Source organism: Aythya marila (assembly GCF_965140915.1).
Source record: "Aythya marila genome assembly, chromosome: 1".
NCBI lineage: Eukaryota > Metazoa > Chordata > Aves > Anseriformes > Anatidae > Aythya > Aythya marila.
The window spans coordinates 93,076,895-93,092,316 of record NC_139042.1 but is presented as its reverse complement, the minus strand read 5'-3'; the positions used below and the strand labels follow the sequence as shown (position 1 = coordinate 93,092,316).

General features: G+C 40.9%; 1 protein-coding gene across 1 annotated transcript in view; it reads right to left on the bottom strand.

Moving 5' to 3' along the window:
* The window catches only part of DSCAM (DS cell adhesion molecule), a gene marked incomplete at both ends in the record, with an annotated part of 475,148 nt that extends 461,221 nt beyond the window's left edge, over positions 1 to 13,927 (bottom strand). Inside the window, one exon of the mRNA XM_082772650.1 lies at positions 13,885 to 13,927. Within this exon, the coding sequence (XP_082628776.1) occupies positions 13,885 to 13,927 (43 nt within the window). The remainder of the gene's footprint in view (positions 1 to 13,884) is intronic.
* Positions 13,928 to 15,422: the final 1,495 nt, after the last annotated feature.

Genomic DNA, 15,422 nt, shown 5'->3' with positions numbered 1-15,422 from the left:
AAGCTTAAGTAGCTTACCCAAGGCTAGGCAGAGTCTGAGGACCTGTCCACATAGGGAGACTCAGGAAATGAATCTGAAATTAAACTTTAAAAAAGAACGAGCTAAGCACCACCCTAAGCTAGCACTTTCATTTAGAATTAGAGCCTTAATTCAGCTTAGCCTAATTCTTTCAGTTCTAAAAATGGGGACATTGACACAAGCCTGCTTCCAGACCTATTTATCTGAATCAGTTGAAGGCATTACTGCCTCCAGCTACTCATCACTGCTTTCCAGATGGAGGTTTCTACCCCACACAGCTATGACAGCAGAGTGATTCATGTGAGTGGTCCTGCTTACAGACAACTATATCAGCTGCAATTTAAAACAGGAGGTTTGCATTAATCTTAGCCTGTTATTAAAAGAGATCAGAGAGCACTCAAAAAAAAAAAAAAAAAAAAAAAAAAAAAAAAAAAAAGCACCACTATTCAAAGGGTAACCTGCAGGAACTATAACCCCTCCTTGCCAGGCAGAAGTAGGCATCCAAAGGTTGCAGCTCCTTAAATCTGCACAGATGTTTACAGAATGAACATCTGCCCACAACCTTGTTGGAGAGTGTAAGTAAGTGAGACAATTGCCCAGGATGCACACCTGACTACCCAAGGTAAAACCATACATCAGTGAGCCAAGGGTGAGAGAGACTCACAGGCTAGGGCCCCGGCGAAAGATGAGGCTGAATTCATCGACAAGACATAGACTATAAGCTTGATGAGATCTCAACATTCAATTACTGCTACATGGCTGTGCTTTAAAGTATGAAGGTGCTTTTGGCCTCTGTGACCTTAATTATGGAGACTTATTTACCCCATGTTGTTTTATGGCTGGTAATAGATTGTAACATGCCAGTCACCTCACAGGTAAAATTGCTTCCTAGACAGTCTGAAAGAAGGGAAATAAGATGTTACGGGAGTTCTATGAGTCTCTGACAGCTTTTAAGGTAAACAAAGAGAGGGAGAGAGAAGAGAAAACATCCTTTATATTCCTATTTCCTTGCTCTACCTTCCCACACCTGGGGTACAGCAAAGCCAAATCCCCCTAGACAAGGTCTTGGCAACCCTATTTTCAATCTGTCTCACATGTCCCCTGAGGAAAATTGAGGAGAGAAATGGAGGGAGAAAGAGAGGGCGGAAGGTTGCTATATGCTGGGGTTATTTATTTTTTTGCACTGTAGAATGGAAACAAACCAAATGATTTAAATTTAGCATTCTTTTCTGAACTCAGGCCACTCATTACTATCCAGCAGTCTCTGACAGAGGAAGCAATGGATGTTCAGAGAGAGTACCCTACGTCTGCAAAAATGGAGAAATGACTTAACACATCCAATTATGTAATAACTATTTACATCTAATATTTAAACCCTAAGTACCTCCTTTTTATCATTTTTTTTTTTTTACTCTCCAATCCATGTATCTTAGTCACATTAAATAACCTAAAAATGCAGCACCCCAAAGACAAAGAAAGTAATGCTGCAGCTAAACATTCATCTCACAGTGGCACCAAGGTTATAAATTCTGTGTCCTGTTTTCTACACTCCGACTGGAGATTATCTCATACAGGTGACATGCAGAAATAAGCCTGGATGAAAAGGGATAGGAAAGTAAGTTAAAGGAGGAAAAACATCCTTCTGCTTCCCCCCCCTCCCCACCAAGTCACACACATACCAATACGTTCTGCAGAGAAGAGCCTTCTTGACCAAAAAAAAAAAAATTCAGCTTTGAAAAGGGGAGAATTATTAGGGGAAAGCACAACTCATAATGGGAATGGATAGAAGACTTAGCTATATCACTGCTTTGCCTCAGTATATTATGAATGGAACATGAGGGGTATGTATTAAAAGAAAAACATATTTGATCTTTTTTTTTTTATATATATATATAATCCCTAGAAATAATTGGTTCATATAAAGGGAACATACATATTTCTGGTTCTGTTCAGTACAGTAGGAAACAAAAGCCCATTCCTCTGCTTCCTAACGTCAAAGGGAACTATAGTGCTTTTAAAATAGAAAAAGCCATTAGGTACAGGAAAAGGCAAGAGCTTCATATCAAGCTGCAAACAGGAATGCTTAAGCACAAGGCATTCAGGCGATGGAAATGCATTCAGAGCGTTTAGCGCACAGGATTAATCGAATTATAATTTAATCATCTGATCAAACACTAATTAGCATAATCACTTGAGGGGAAAAGCTGCTAGAGGAACAGATGAAGAAACACCTTGGGCACCCAGCACATTTTAATGACACAAGATCATGCACAGATTTTTATTTTTTTCCATAATGAAACACAACAGAGATGGAGGTTCACAGTGCTGAAAAAGCAGTTTAAATACTCTGGTCCTGTACCACACACAGTTCTCCAGCATGGGAGATGTTGAAGCTGAGTCTACAAATTATATCTTATTCAGATACAAGGAATAGCTCTAAAACCCCAGAAACAATCCACTACCCTACTTTGCCAGATGAAGACTTGAGCATGAGCACACACTTTAGCCCACAGTGTTTCCATTATAATCATTCCTTGCTGTCTCCCCCAAGAGTCTCCCACATGAATGTTTAACTATAGATCACTTAGACGACCTTCAGGGATATAGCAAAGTATTAGCATCCTTTTACAAACTGCATTTAAAGTAATTAGTCTAAATCAGCACTACTGGGTTTTTCGGCTTAGAGCTGAAGGTGAGAATTGAAAGGAAGACATATTAAGAGAGTTATTCTGCCTAACATTGTCTAGATTTCCTGGTAAAATCACATCACTTTTCTAAAACAGAAACCTGGGTAGATGAGAAAATCATCCCAATGCATACCCAAACAATCAAACAACACTTGTGTCTGGAGAGTGGGCAGGAAAATATATGTATGGACAGAAGGAAGCCTGGAAGATTGTGTGGGAAGGTGGAAGGGGAGAAGCAGAATGCCGGGTGGAGAGGATCATAGGAATCATCTTTTGTTTATGTAAAAAAAAAAAAAAAAAAAAAAAAAAAAAAAAAAAGTAATTTATTCTTAAAAATAACTATCTTTTCAAATTGATTATTATTCTGGACACTAAAAATATTTAAGTGATGAACTGCACCATTCATAGATAAGATTGGACTTGGAAAAAAGTTTCCTACAATATTATATAAGAAATCAAAATGATGAGCTGCTTACCTACATTTTAAAGATGCCAGATCATATAGGCTCAACGGTGAGCTAATTTAAATTGATTATATCCCTCTTACAGAGCTATACTAATAATCCTTTAGCCTTCTAAGAATGACTGCACATTAATAAAATAAGGTAACCAATTACCACATAAGGCCAGTATGCCCTAGGTTTTCTGCATACTGGGCACTATATGCAATTGGTGCAAGCAGCCTGGAGACTCTCAAGAGCATAGTGTGCAGCTTTCCACTGCAGCTGACATTTCCAAAAAGCAGCCCAGCAGCAAAGAGCTGTGTCAACAGTATATCACTTTAAGGCACTGTCACACTTTTAATAAGAAACGTGACTGATAGATGAATTAATAAAAGGATATAAATTAGTTTCTCACTAGCATTAATGTAGAACCACCATCCTGCAAACTTTCCCAGATCAAAGAGGGAGGTCATATACCAGCATATATGGAGTCCATTTAATTAAAAAGCAAAAGTAATTTTATTAAAAAGTAAGATATTTTAAAATCACATAACTTTAAGTTGTTTTTACTATCTAGCTTGTTTCATTCTAAGCCCTGTCTTCAAAGACAGGAGATTCCACATCACTTCACACACACAAAAAAAGCAGTACAGTGAAGTGATGGGGGAGCGACATAGAGCTGGTAATGCTACTTAAGACTGCACCATGGTCAGAAATAATATGGAACACAAGAAAACCACCACCATTCATTTTGGGGACATGGTTTAGAGGTGGATTTGCAGTGTTTGGTGGATGGCTGAACTTGATCTTAAAGGTCTTTTCCAACCTAAACAATTCTATGATCTCCCTAAATCTCTCTTTTCTTACTGCCCTCTAAGAGTGCAACAGGCCTGAGCCAAACGATAGCATCCCCTGATGGTATCAGTAGTATAGCTCCCTGTTTCATCCACTTTCTGATGTCATGATACCACCAACATTGTGCCATGTCCTAATTCTTTCATTTTTTATGAGCTAGCTATTTAATACATACTCCTTATTTTAAACAGAACTCTCTGAGCACAAGGCCCAATTCACTGGTCTTTGGAAATGCCAGAGCTAAGGTACTCAGCCAGCCATAATCCCCTCCTCTAATGAATGTCCACACTAGGGACCAAGATTGGTAGAGATGATGTAAGGTACAAGAGTAACTGCATTTGCATTATATAGTGGTCAAGCTTTTTTTTTTTTTCCTTTGAACACAGCTGAGACAAAAACACATTTTACTGATCAAAAAAAAAAAATCTCAAAACTTCTCAAAATTAAGGAGCAGTCAGACCGCTATTATGGAGCTGAGGAAAATATATATTTTTAAACTCATTAACTCCCTTTGTAATCACCAAAAAAAAAAAAAAAAAAAATCAGCATTCTTCTCTTCTATAGAAACATATTCTGAGATGTGGTAGGAATATTATAATTGTTTTTATCCACTAGGGACTAACTTTTGAACATAATAAATATGCACTGAACTGCTATAGCTACAGTTTCTTCAGATGGGTATTTCTTTTCCTCTGCATCACCTTTACACTCGCCTCTAGACCTTCAGACAAAAGCCTTTACCTCTGTCATCACACAGAGCTTGCAGGACCCAACACCCAGGGAGGGCCTGAGGAGCAGGGCCGGGTGTTCGGGCGCATGCTCCAAGCAGCCCCCCTTGCACCAAACCTGCCAGTTGTGGCTCCCAAAAGCAGAACAACAAATCACAGCTGCCAGTGTGTTTCTGTGAAAGCCTGACAGCTCAGCCTCTTTTTCTGAGGATTAATTATCTCCCTTCTGCCCAATAAAGGAGCTCAGTTTCTTTGTCCTTTGCTCAGACAGGGGACTCACACATCCTACCTTACAGCCGCACTGACATTCACAGGTCTGCTTTCTGTCCTTGATCCCCCTTCACTCGCACAAATACATTTGTTGTTTCAGTGGACAAACTTCTAGGGACAAGAAATACTTTTGCTACCCAAATAAATACAAACAACTGTAAGAATAAGGTGGAGATAAAAGTGCATAAGGCCTCAAATTAAGCCTGTATCACAGTTGAAACAACATGAGCAGACATAAATGACAGAAAAGGCTGAATACAGGTAGGTAAAGGATAAAAACAGTCAGGAGTTTGACCTCTCCCTTCACAAAGCACAGAGGACCCACGTGGAATATCAGCTTGCTCCCTGGTACAGACCAGCAGCAATGTGGATATAGGAAACAGCAATGGGGAGTCCCAAAGCCACAGCTTGTTGGGTTCCCTACTCATGGTTCCTGTTAGTTCCTGTTAGCAAAGGAGCTGGTTCAGCCTTGCCTTCCCCACTGCAAACTGTGAAGCACAAAGACTTCAGAGCCTCCTGCCATAATGTATATGCGCTCAGACTTGGCCTCTGGACACCATCCTCCTGCTGCCCCACAGGGCTTCAGGCTCTTTGCCTTGCCTCTTCTCATCATACAACTTGCAATGCTGTCTAGATCTCTACACAGTTTGAAGCTCTCCCTTCTCCCTCCCTCACCTTATCCACCTTATCCAACTGTTCATATCCCCTCCCTTCCCTTCTCCCCCCAAGCATCAATTTATGTACTTTTTAACACACACAAAAAGCCAAGAACAAAAAGCGCCATCCTCATCTGATATCGCAACCAAACAGGGCAAGCATCTCCCATCACTTGTTGAGCCTTACTCTCTGTGCTTTCCATTCACCCTTGTAATGATAAAAAGCTGCTTTCTAGAACCCCCTATGCAATAAGGTTGAAAAAAAAAAAAAAAGAAAAAAAAAAAAAACACCACACACACACACACATTGCCAAGATGATAGAGAAACCTTTGAGTCATACAACAGACCTAGGAAGAAAGGAAAGGTACAAAAGGAAGCTTCCCAAATATGTACAGCTGAAAGCATGAACTAGTATAAAGCAGATCATTACTCTAGACTACCAGGATTCACTTTATTATGCCAATAAGCTCTACAGACATATTGAGGCAACAGAGACTTCAGTGAGAATCTCCTAAATTAACTACCTATCATGACATAGTGAGGCCTAGCTTCATGTCTTTCAACTGCAGTTGCAACACAAACTATGGTCCACCTCTCTTCCCTGGAATACATGAACACCAGTATATTTTGATACTACCCACAGCAAACTACTTAATGGGAAGAGAAGTGTAGAGCCAGCTGGAGATGTAGGACGTTCTGGAAAGTGAACCACACTAGGCTTTCCTGTTTAAATTGAGTGCCACCTCAGTCTGGTCTGCTTGAATGACACTTTTTTCACTAAGCTCCTCCTCAAGGGACATCAGAATCAGCTTTTCTTAACAAAAAGGATTTTGTCAAGGACTGCCCCTATCCTTAGATCAAGGCAGAAGTGGTCTAACAGCATGTCATGCACTCACCTCTTCATTTTCAAGAGACTGACTTTATGCATTCAAGGTGTGATTCCCAGGTCAGGGCCAAAATCCCAAGTAACAGCCCCAGAGAAAATCCCAGGGAATTTCTTTATGCTTTCAGTTTTAGAATATAATACAGCTTATAAAAATAATAAATAAGGATTTCTGATGGACAAAGCAATCATGCAAGCAAAAAACAGAGCTTTAATTTTATGCATCTCATTCCTGTGGTCTGGAAAAAAAGCAAATGATCAACCAGCATTTCAGTGCATTCAAATCCTACCATGCAATTCATCCAGTCCAGCACACATGGCAGCAACAGCACCTGGGTTCCTCCAAGGCTGTACATTTCAATACCCCACCTAGTCTTCTCTGTCAGGTTAAACAAAATATGTGTGTCAAAAGACTTACATTTGGTATTTTAACTTCATATTATTAAACCTCCAGGAGACTGAACTACATGTTATAATGGAGATGCCTCTAAAGAGCAGAGCTGAAAATACGCAAGCAGTTTTAAACCCTTTCTTTCATGACAACTTTCAGCAAATTCTTTAATTCTGTAGCACCAATAAAGTGGGACAGTGAAGGGCTGCCATTCAAAAATGATGGAGACAAACACCCTTAATGTGCAGGTTTAGCATAAGCCACTTCTTGGCAAAACAACATGTAAAGATTTCATGCCAACAGATATTTATATGGACAGAGCAGCACTGTGATCTTATCTACAGAATCACTGCGAGTAGATTACATAGATAAATGACTATTTGAAGCCACCGTGCAACGTAATTATATTCCAGTTGCATTGAAAGATTCTTGGTCCTTTCAGGAATCATGCTTCTGATATTCTTAAGATATTGGAGGGCTCCTCAAAACTTTCTTCAAAAATTACTTTAGATGACAGGAGGTTACCAAGGATACATTTTAGCCTAATACAAACAGAAATCTAAAGCCATAAATCTTCTGCATGGGATTACCATGTGATTAATTAGAAGAAAATAGCATCAGTACACTTGGACAGCAGAACAAGTGCCAGATATTCCATACACAGTAGCTTTTAAGCAATTACAAACTATGTATAAATATAGATATTGATATCAGAAGGAACTATATTCCCAGCACACGAGATTTAGAGATACACAAGCAGAACAGTTGTCTTCAGCTCTACAGCGGCCTGCATGTTAAGGCTTTGAATATTAATCAGTCCAACGGTTTCTCAGGTGGTGCAAATCCATTTCCTTGCATGTGTCCTTGTGCATCTGCCACACTGACATGCACCCGTGGGCTATTTTCAGATCAGTTCTCAGGCCATGCTGTGGCCCATGCCCCTGTGCTTGTGTAGGCTCTGTCCTTCTGGAAGCTTCAGCAGAGGCACATCAGCAATGCAGCTTGGGTCGCCGGGCTGCTCCCTCCCTCAGTTACCAGGGAGCTCCAGGGAGGCTGATGTTTAGTATGGAGGTGACTCTCTTTCTTCGAGTCTTTGCATTTAAAAATGTCTTTCTATAAATAGGATTGCCGGTTCACTCTTAAACCTTACTCCCTGCTTTCTAAGTAAAAATAGCTTAAACAGGGATGCTGGGAAGACTTGTTAATCTCTGTCACCCTCTCTGTCCATCCATTTGCCTTTCTTTCTTTCATCTGGGTACATCATAATATCTGTTGCCCACTTCACTATGATAAATGCCCATTGATGAACCTCTTTCTGATGAGTAATCCAATACTCTAACAAAAAAAATACTTGAGATAATAAAAATGTGAATGGTGATATAAAAAGAAAAGCAATGACAATTGAAGCCCACAGTACATGAGGAATCTGTGGCTTGTTCTTAAAGAGGTTCTCTTCAGTGCTCCAAAACATTGTGCTGCGATAGGCTCTTATAAAATCTCTCTCATTTTATGAGATTTCATTTTTGAAAATATCAGTTGTTTGATGAAGTGCATTTAAAAGAAAGACAAAGATTGAGAAGATGGAGTTTCTTTTGTATAATAAAGTTGTTTGAAATTTTAATTTCATTGATTTCAAAACAGGTTAAAAGAAAGGAAGTGCTGTTTAAAATGGATTGTGAAATATCTCAAGCTATATTGTGAAACAAGTGTTTTAATGGCATACACCTACACATTCACCTTGAAATAATTGAGTATTCTGATCTACAGACCTGTATTGCTTAAACTGATTTTTTTTTTTACTACTTTTAGTTTCAGCAACTCAAAAGAAATAATTTCAAAAAAAAAAAAAAAAATCAAATAATTGTACCTTAGCATAATTAAGTTGAATGTAACATGTTTTTTCTTCCTTCTCCAGTTCTTAAAGTGAAAGCTGGAATTAGTGCATTCCCCAATGGAAATCTGAAAGATCTCTAGACTGACAGACCAAGACATAGCATGTTTCAATTAAAATCAAAGTCTAAATGAGTAGTACATTTGAAGAGGCCTTGATTTGACACGTTAACTAGAGTAAACTTTAAGGGAAAAGAGTGCTATCCATATGTTTTACTCCTCAGTTCATTACCCGCAATCTCCCTCCACACACACACCCCCCCCCAAGACGTTCAGTTTCATATCTTTTTCTTGTTATCTTTTCAATGTTTATTGAATAGGTAAAGGAGATTATTTTCACTCTCCAATCACCACTGCCCCTGAGAAAATGACATATTCATGAGGACACTTATCCAGGCAGAGAGACAAAAAGTTGAGGTCCATCCTGAGCACAGCTGCTGCTGTAATCAGAGCCTTGCACAGCTCATGTGCTACAGGAACTTTACAGATGAGCTGCTCATTAAAACCCACAAGATTTTCCCAAATAATCTAATTTAATGGTATATTACATGACAAAATTTACTCAAAAACAAACAAAATTGAAACCAACTCAAAACTTCTCTGGATGCAGCATCATTGAGGAGACACCCCTGAAATCAGCAAGAAAACCAGCACATAGCTGCAAGCTACTTCGCAGGGTTTATGGTTTTGTTTTTATCATTTGCAGAAATCAACCTAACTTTAAACTGTTCCCAAAACAACCTTCATTGTCACACACATCTGTTATTCAGCCCTTGTGGAAAGAAAATGCAGTGTCCACTAGTCAAAAAGTTTAGTGACCACTTATTTAAAGAAAAAAAAAAAAAGACAAAACGCCTCCTTTGGATACCGTGCATTTTCACTGCTTGTCAGAAATGCCGCCAGACTCGTGTGGTTTGCTGCCCACTAGTGTCGTGTGGCACCAGCTCAGCTGTGCCGGCAGCATCCTGCATCAAGCCACGCTAAGGCCTGGGGTCATCCCTCCTGAGCACAGCCCAGGGTGAAGGCTTTCTTTTGAAATGGGAATAGAGATCTCCAGTGTGCTTGGACTTCTTAGCTATTACAGATTTCTCTATTAGACATCGGGTAATGAATTAATAGCTATTTGTAGCTGATGGGTAACACAAGATTAGAAACACCATCAGCTGTGTTGTGCTTTCCACAAACATACAGTCACCTCAATGCTTCCTGCACATGCAGTGACACTTCTAAGGAAAAGATTTGGTTATGCAGTTCCACATAAGCTATACACATACTACAATGTTTCTACAAAGATTTTAGAGATGATTTCTCTTCCTTAAATGTTTCGTGCCTAGCACAGTCACCATTTTCTTTGGAGTGCATCACTGGCACCACCAGCACTATCGATGCTGCTCCTCCTCCAGCCTAACCCCTGCTCTCAGCTCAGTGCGCTGCTCTTCTCAGTATTCTAGTGCACTACTAAAACCCATAGTTGTAGACACAGGGAGAGGGAAAGAGATGTGTGTGTACTCTAGACTTGCAGGTTCAAATGGGAAGTAATTTTAATGGGAATTTATTTTTAGTGTCAACTGTACTGCATCGTGTGTCTCCTGATGCTCCGTTCATTTCAGCAGAACTCTGGACACCAGGCACATAAGAAATGCAGCCAGAAAGCAGACTGCAAATTGGTTCAGCATACCTATACCACAGATTAAATGCTATTGGATGATATTAATTTCTGAAAAGAGCACCCTTAATTCTGAACTAACTTTATCACACAAAATTATAACCAGGATTTTGAAGGAGGGTGTTCTCTTTTCATGGTCTCCCCTCCCTGCTATCAGCAAAATACCCCCTTACTGGTTATGACCAGGCTATAATGGACTTTCTTCATCAGCACCGTTGAATGTACATGTTTGCTTATGGAATACTTCAGTATAGTAACATAGAAGGCAGTACAGGTACAGTAATCTTGAAGATAATTTCAAGTATTGCTCAGGATTGTAACTGAGCATGACTCAGGTTTTCACAGTGGTGAATGCAGCTGCATAGCTCCCACTGATGTCTGTACAGTCCCGTGCACTTATTAAGGTTGAAATGCTTTTACTAGGGCTGCAGTACGTTTGTGGTTAACAGTACCTGTTACCTGTATTTTTAAGAAACTCTCAGCATGGAGAGTTTAAAGCCTTTATAAATCAAAGAACTTTAACAGGGTATTTGGGAAGGTTTTGTTTCAGGTTTCAGAAATACTAATTGGATGTAACAGCATGTCAGTATTTTATTGTCCCCAGAAGGAAGCTGTTTTACAAACACAAAGCCTACCCAGTGGCACCACTCATATCTAATTTGACAAAATGTATTTGTGCTGAGTGACTGCAGGGAAATATGGGGGCCAATCTTGCTATTGTTATTCTGATAATTTCCATTATCTTCAGTAGAAATTTAGCCCAAGACAACAACTACAGGGTTAAAAAATGAATTAACACTTTATGGGTTTAAGCTACCTATTCCTCCCTTCCCCCCAAAAAAGAAAAAAAAAAAAAAAACACAATGTCACAGATTATAAACATGAACAATCTTACACATTTTAAGGTTAAAATTAGAATGAGATGTAACACAGTTGAAAACCACTCATACATGTACTTGTTTTTGAAGTTAATTCAGTATGGTTCCATAAGGAGTTAAATAAGAAGCTAAATAAGCTTTGGTAGCTTCAGCATCTCCCCCCTCCTCAAAGATATAGTCATAGAAGAACACTACCTCTCACACAATGGAATTAGATATAGTTATAGATAGAATAATGAAAACAAATGTATATGTGACATTTCTATTTATATATGCAGTCATTTCCTTCAAAGAGATACATATCTGATATGACAGTGCATTAAAACCTGAAGTCCTTTAAAAATATTATTCTCTGACTCTTGGCTCTGATACAATAGTCAGAAATAAAACTGAACAACTTGGGTTTTATTATTAGTACTACTGAATATGAAGATAGGTGTCAGTTCCAAAATTTTCCTTTAAAAAGGTTCAAAATGCATACCTATATTGACATCAGGTATGATGTCAGAAATAAAAACACTTAAGTTTGCAAAGAATCATTGAACCATCCATTAAGTGTTTCTACAATGCTTTTATCTTACAATACCAGCATACATAAAATATTTTATTTTAGTAACCTGGATGCACAAGTGCATAAACATTGCTGCATGACAGTATAGAATCTATGCAGATGCATGTACCACTTACATTTTACACTATTAAAAACAAAAACATTTGGAATCCAATTTCCTGTTTGACTGTGGTCCAAAAACACATGGATACTGAAAGTGAAATTACTACTTACTTCATAGATAAAGGAATAAATTAAAGCAATTTCTATATTATTTCAACCTCGTAAAGTAAAATTATTCGGTTCCTTCAAAATCCTTTGGGGGAGAAGGGAACTACCTAACTTGGAGCATATGATATATATATATATATATATATATATATATATATATATATATATATATATATATATAATCAGTACAGCAGACGAAAGTATATATGTTCTTTTTAAAAAACGTAAGATTTCTGTATAGAAAGAGTGTTCCTTTCTGTGCAAATCTAGGATTAACTGAACGGCACTGGTAAAAAAAATAGATATACTTTCAGACTGATTCTGTCTCATTGATAGCGAGTATCTCCTTCCAAGAGATCTGCCTGAATAGAACAGAGAAAGGCACAGTGCTGCCTGACACAAATAAATAAATAAATAAGCAAGCAACCTCTTAATGTTAAAACTTGTTGCAGTTGTCTTACTGCTAGACAAAATGAAAAAATGTAAAGTTTAAGGTTTGAAGATTTTCAGTCATTTTGCATTCTGCAGTACCTGGAACATGAAAAAATCTCAAGATAGCCCTAAACACATGCTTAAGATTCACCTCCTGATTTATGACCTATCCAGCTAGTTGCACTGGACTGGCCATGCCTGTCAATGCATTTCCTCATCCAGTGTATACTTAAGCAGACGTGAAGACACCCTCATCCAGCATTCGTCCCTCACCCTCTGGTAGAGGTTCAATTATTTGTATCTTCCAGGAAAGCCTTACGCTCTGCCCTCTGCTTCTCTCCCATTCATTCAATGCAAGAATCATTTTCCCACTCTACCTGCTTTGCCTATATTGGAAATTGTGTGTTTAATCTTTCTGTTTTAACTGTCAGGGTGTAATGTATTACAGGCAATGCTATGTTCTCAAATCCGAGAAGCAGGTGATGTAGTGGAATAGCTAGAATCACACACTACAGCAGAATTTGTTTTCCATCCTTAAAACCGCACTGATAACACACATCTTAATAAAAGTTATGCAGTTTAAACATGTTTTATGTGACTCTTTTCAATCACACTTAAAATAATAATATTACTTAAAATAATAATATTCGAGAAGCTACAAAAAAAAAAAAAAAAAAAAAGGTCAGAGAGTTTGCAGAATGAAGAGAAAATAAAACAGAATAGGTTTATCCTCATTACATCTCCACTCTAATTTCTCCTTCCTAACTTTATAATCGACTGTCTCGAACATTTTCAGATGATGTAATGCTTATCCGTGCATATTTTTACATAAGTGACTGAGGGGGGGATAAAAAACCAAACTACCGGGGAGCAGGTAGATTTTTAGTGAAAAAACGGAGAGGAAATAATCTGAAAGTATTTGAAAAAAAAAATACTAAGGAAAGGAAAAAAAATAAGAAAAGAAAAAAAAATGAAATTGTTAGGTGAAAGCGCGGGGCGATTAAGAAGCAAAGGTAAAAGCAGGAAAGGTCTCAGCGCGAAAGCTAGGGATGAAAGCCCTTCAGACAGCCTCCGCGCACTCAGCCGGCACTTAGCAAAAATTCCGCACTCGGGCGGTTCGGGAGGCGAGGGAAAGCGCCTCCATCCCCAGCCCTGCCAGCCCCGTCTTCCCCCGCCCGGCGGGGACCGGCGGCTCCCGGGGCGCCTTCGCCCTTCTCCCGGCGGCCGCGTCCGGCACAAAGGGCGCCGCGGCGACCCTCGCCCCTCTCCCGGCAAGCCGAGGGGACCCCCCCGCGCCGCGCTCACCGTGCGAGATGCTGTGGAGCAAGGCGACGGCCAACATCCACATGCCCCCGCCGCTGCCCCTCGCCCGCCGCGCCCACGGCCGGGCCGGAGCCGCCAGGCAGCGCGCACCGGGTCCGGCCGCCTGGGCCGGGGGCTGCTGGCAGCCTGCGGGGCCGCCGGTCCGCGCAGCGAGCGCTCAGCCCCGCCTGCAGCCCCGCGGCTCCGCCGACGCTCGCCTGCCGGCTCTCGGGCGGGGGAAGAGGCGGCCGGCGGCGGGGGCGGGCGGCGGGGGCGCGGCGCCCAGGTGCGTCCTCGGCGCGGGGAGACGCCCGCGGGGCCGCGCCGGCAGGGCCACAGGTGAGGAGCGGGGCCTCCGGCGCCGGCACCCGAGCATCCCCGGCCCAGGCGGCCGGCCCGCAGCCCGCAGCCCCCAGCGCCGAGACCCCAGCCCCGGCCAGCCGGCTCCTCACGCAGCGCCCGGCGGCCCGGCGGCAGGCGGGCACATCTCCTCTCCTCGCCTCTCCCCTCCTCTCCTCTTTTCTCCCCTCCTCTCTCCTCCACTCCCCTTCTCTCCTCTCCTCTCCCCTCGCCTGTCGGATCGCGCCGGTCCCGCTGCTCGGCCCCCTGCCTCCCGCAGTCTTAAAGCAGCACCGAGGCTCCGCGGCGGAAAAAAAAAACCCAAGACCAATAGAAGGACGCAGAGGAATAGCCTGCCTTTCAATAGTTGGCTGAACTGCGGCCGTTTGGCATCAGCTGAGTTGTATATGACTAATGTGTTGACAAGTCGTGGGGGGGGACCGGAGGAGGGGGCCCTGCTGGAAGGTCACAGCCCAGGCAGGCGAGCACGTCCAAGAACCGACTAGGAGTCTTTGCACAGCTGAAAGAGGGGGAAGAAACTTCTGCCTTTCCCAGTACTTCCACAGCCCCAGATATAGTTTGGCCTTTCATGTGGTTCTTTTTTTTTCCTGTGGTAACAAATTCACTCCCCCCTCCCCCCCCCCCCCCCCCACCAATAAAGAAAGAATAAATTACAGTCTCTGTAACTAAAAGCGATTTCTGCATCTTTTCTTTCTTTCATAATGTGAAGGTTGGTCTAAAAAGGAAAAAAAAGAAGTGAAAAAATATTAAAGGAAGACAGCTAAAAAAAAAAAATCAATACTGTGAAATACATAACAGCATTAGGGCTGCTCTGAGTTTAAGCTATAAAATGAAAAGCAAACACAATAAAGCTATACAGACTCTCAACCTGCAAAATCCCCATGCGGTACCAAGCAGGATCACTTCACATTTGGGGGTCTTCATACGACATCATTAATAAAAAATAAAATAATAATAATAATAATAATAATAATAATAATAAAAAAGTTGTATAAAGGCAGAGATGGCCTCAGCCTTGTTTCACCACAATGAAATGCAAGAAAGGATGACCCCTCTCTAAAAACAGTGGGATGAACATAAACAAAAAACTCAGCAAGACAGCCAGACAGGAAGGAGAATCTGTCTGGAGATGTTTCTAGAGACATAAAGAACTGACCAAAATGCACTTGCAAAGCCTTGTA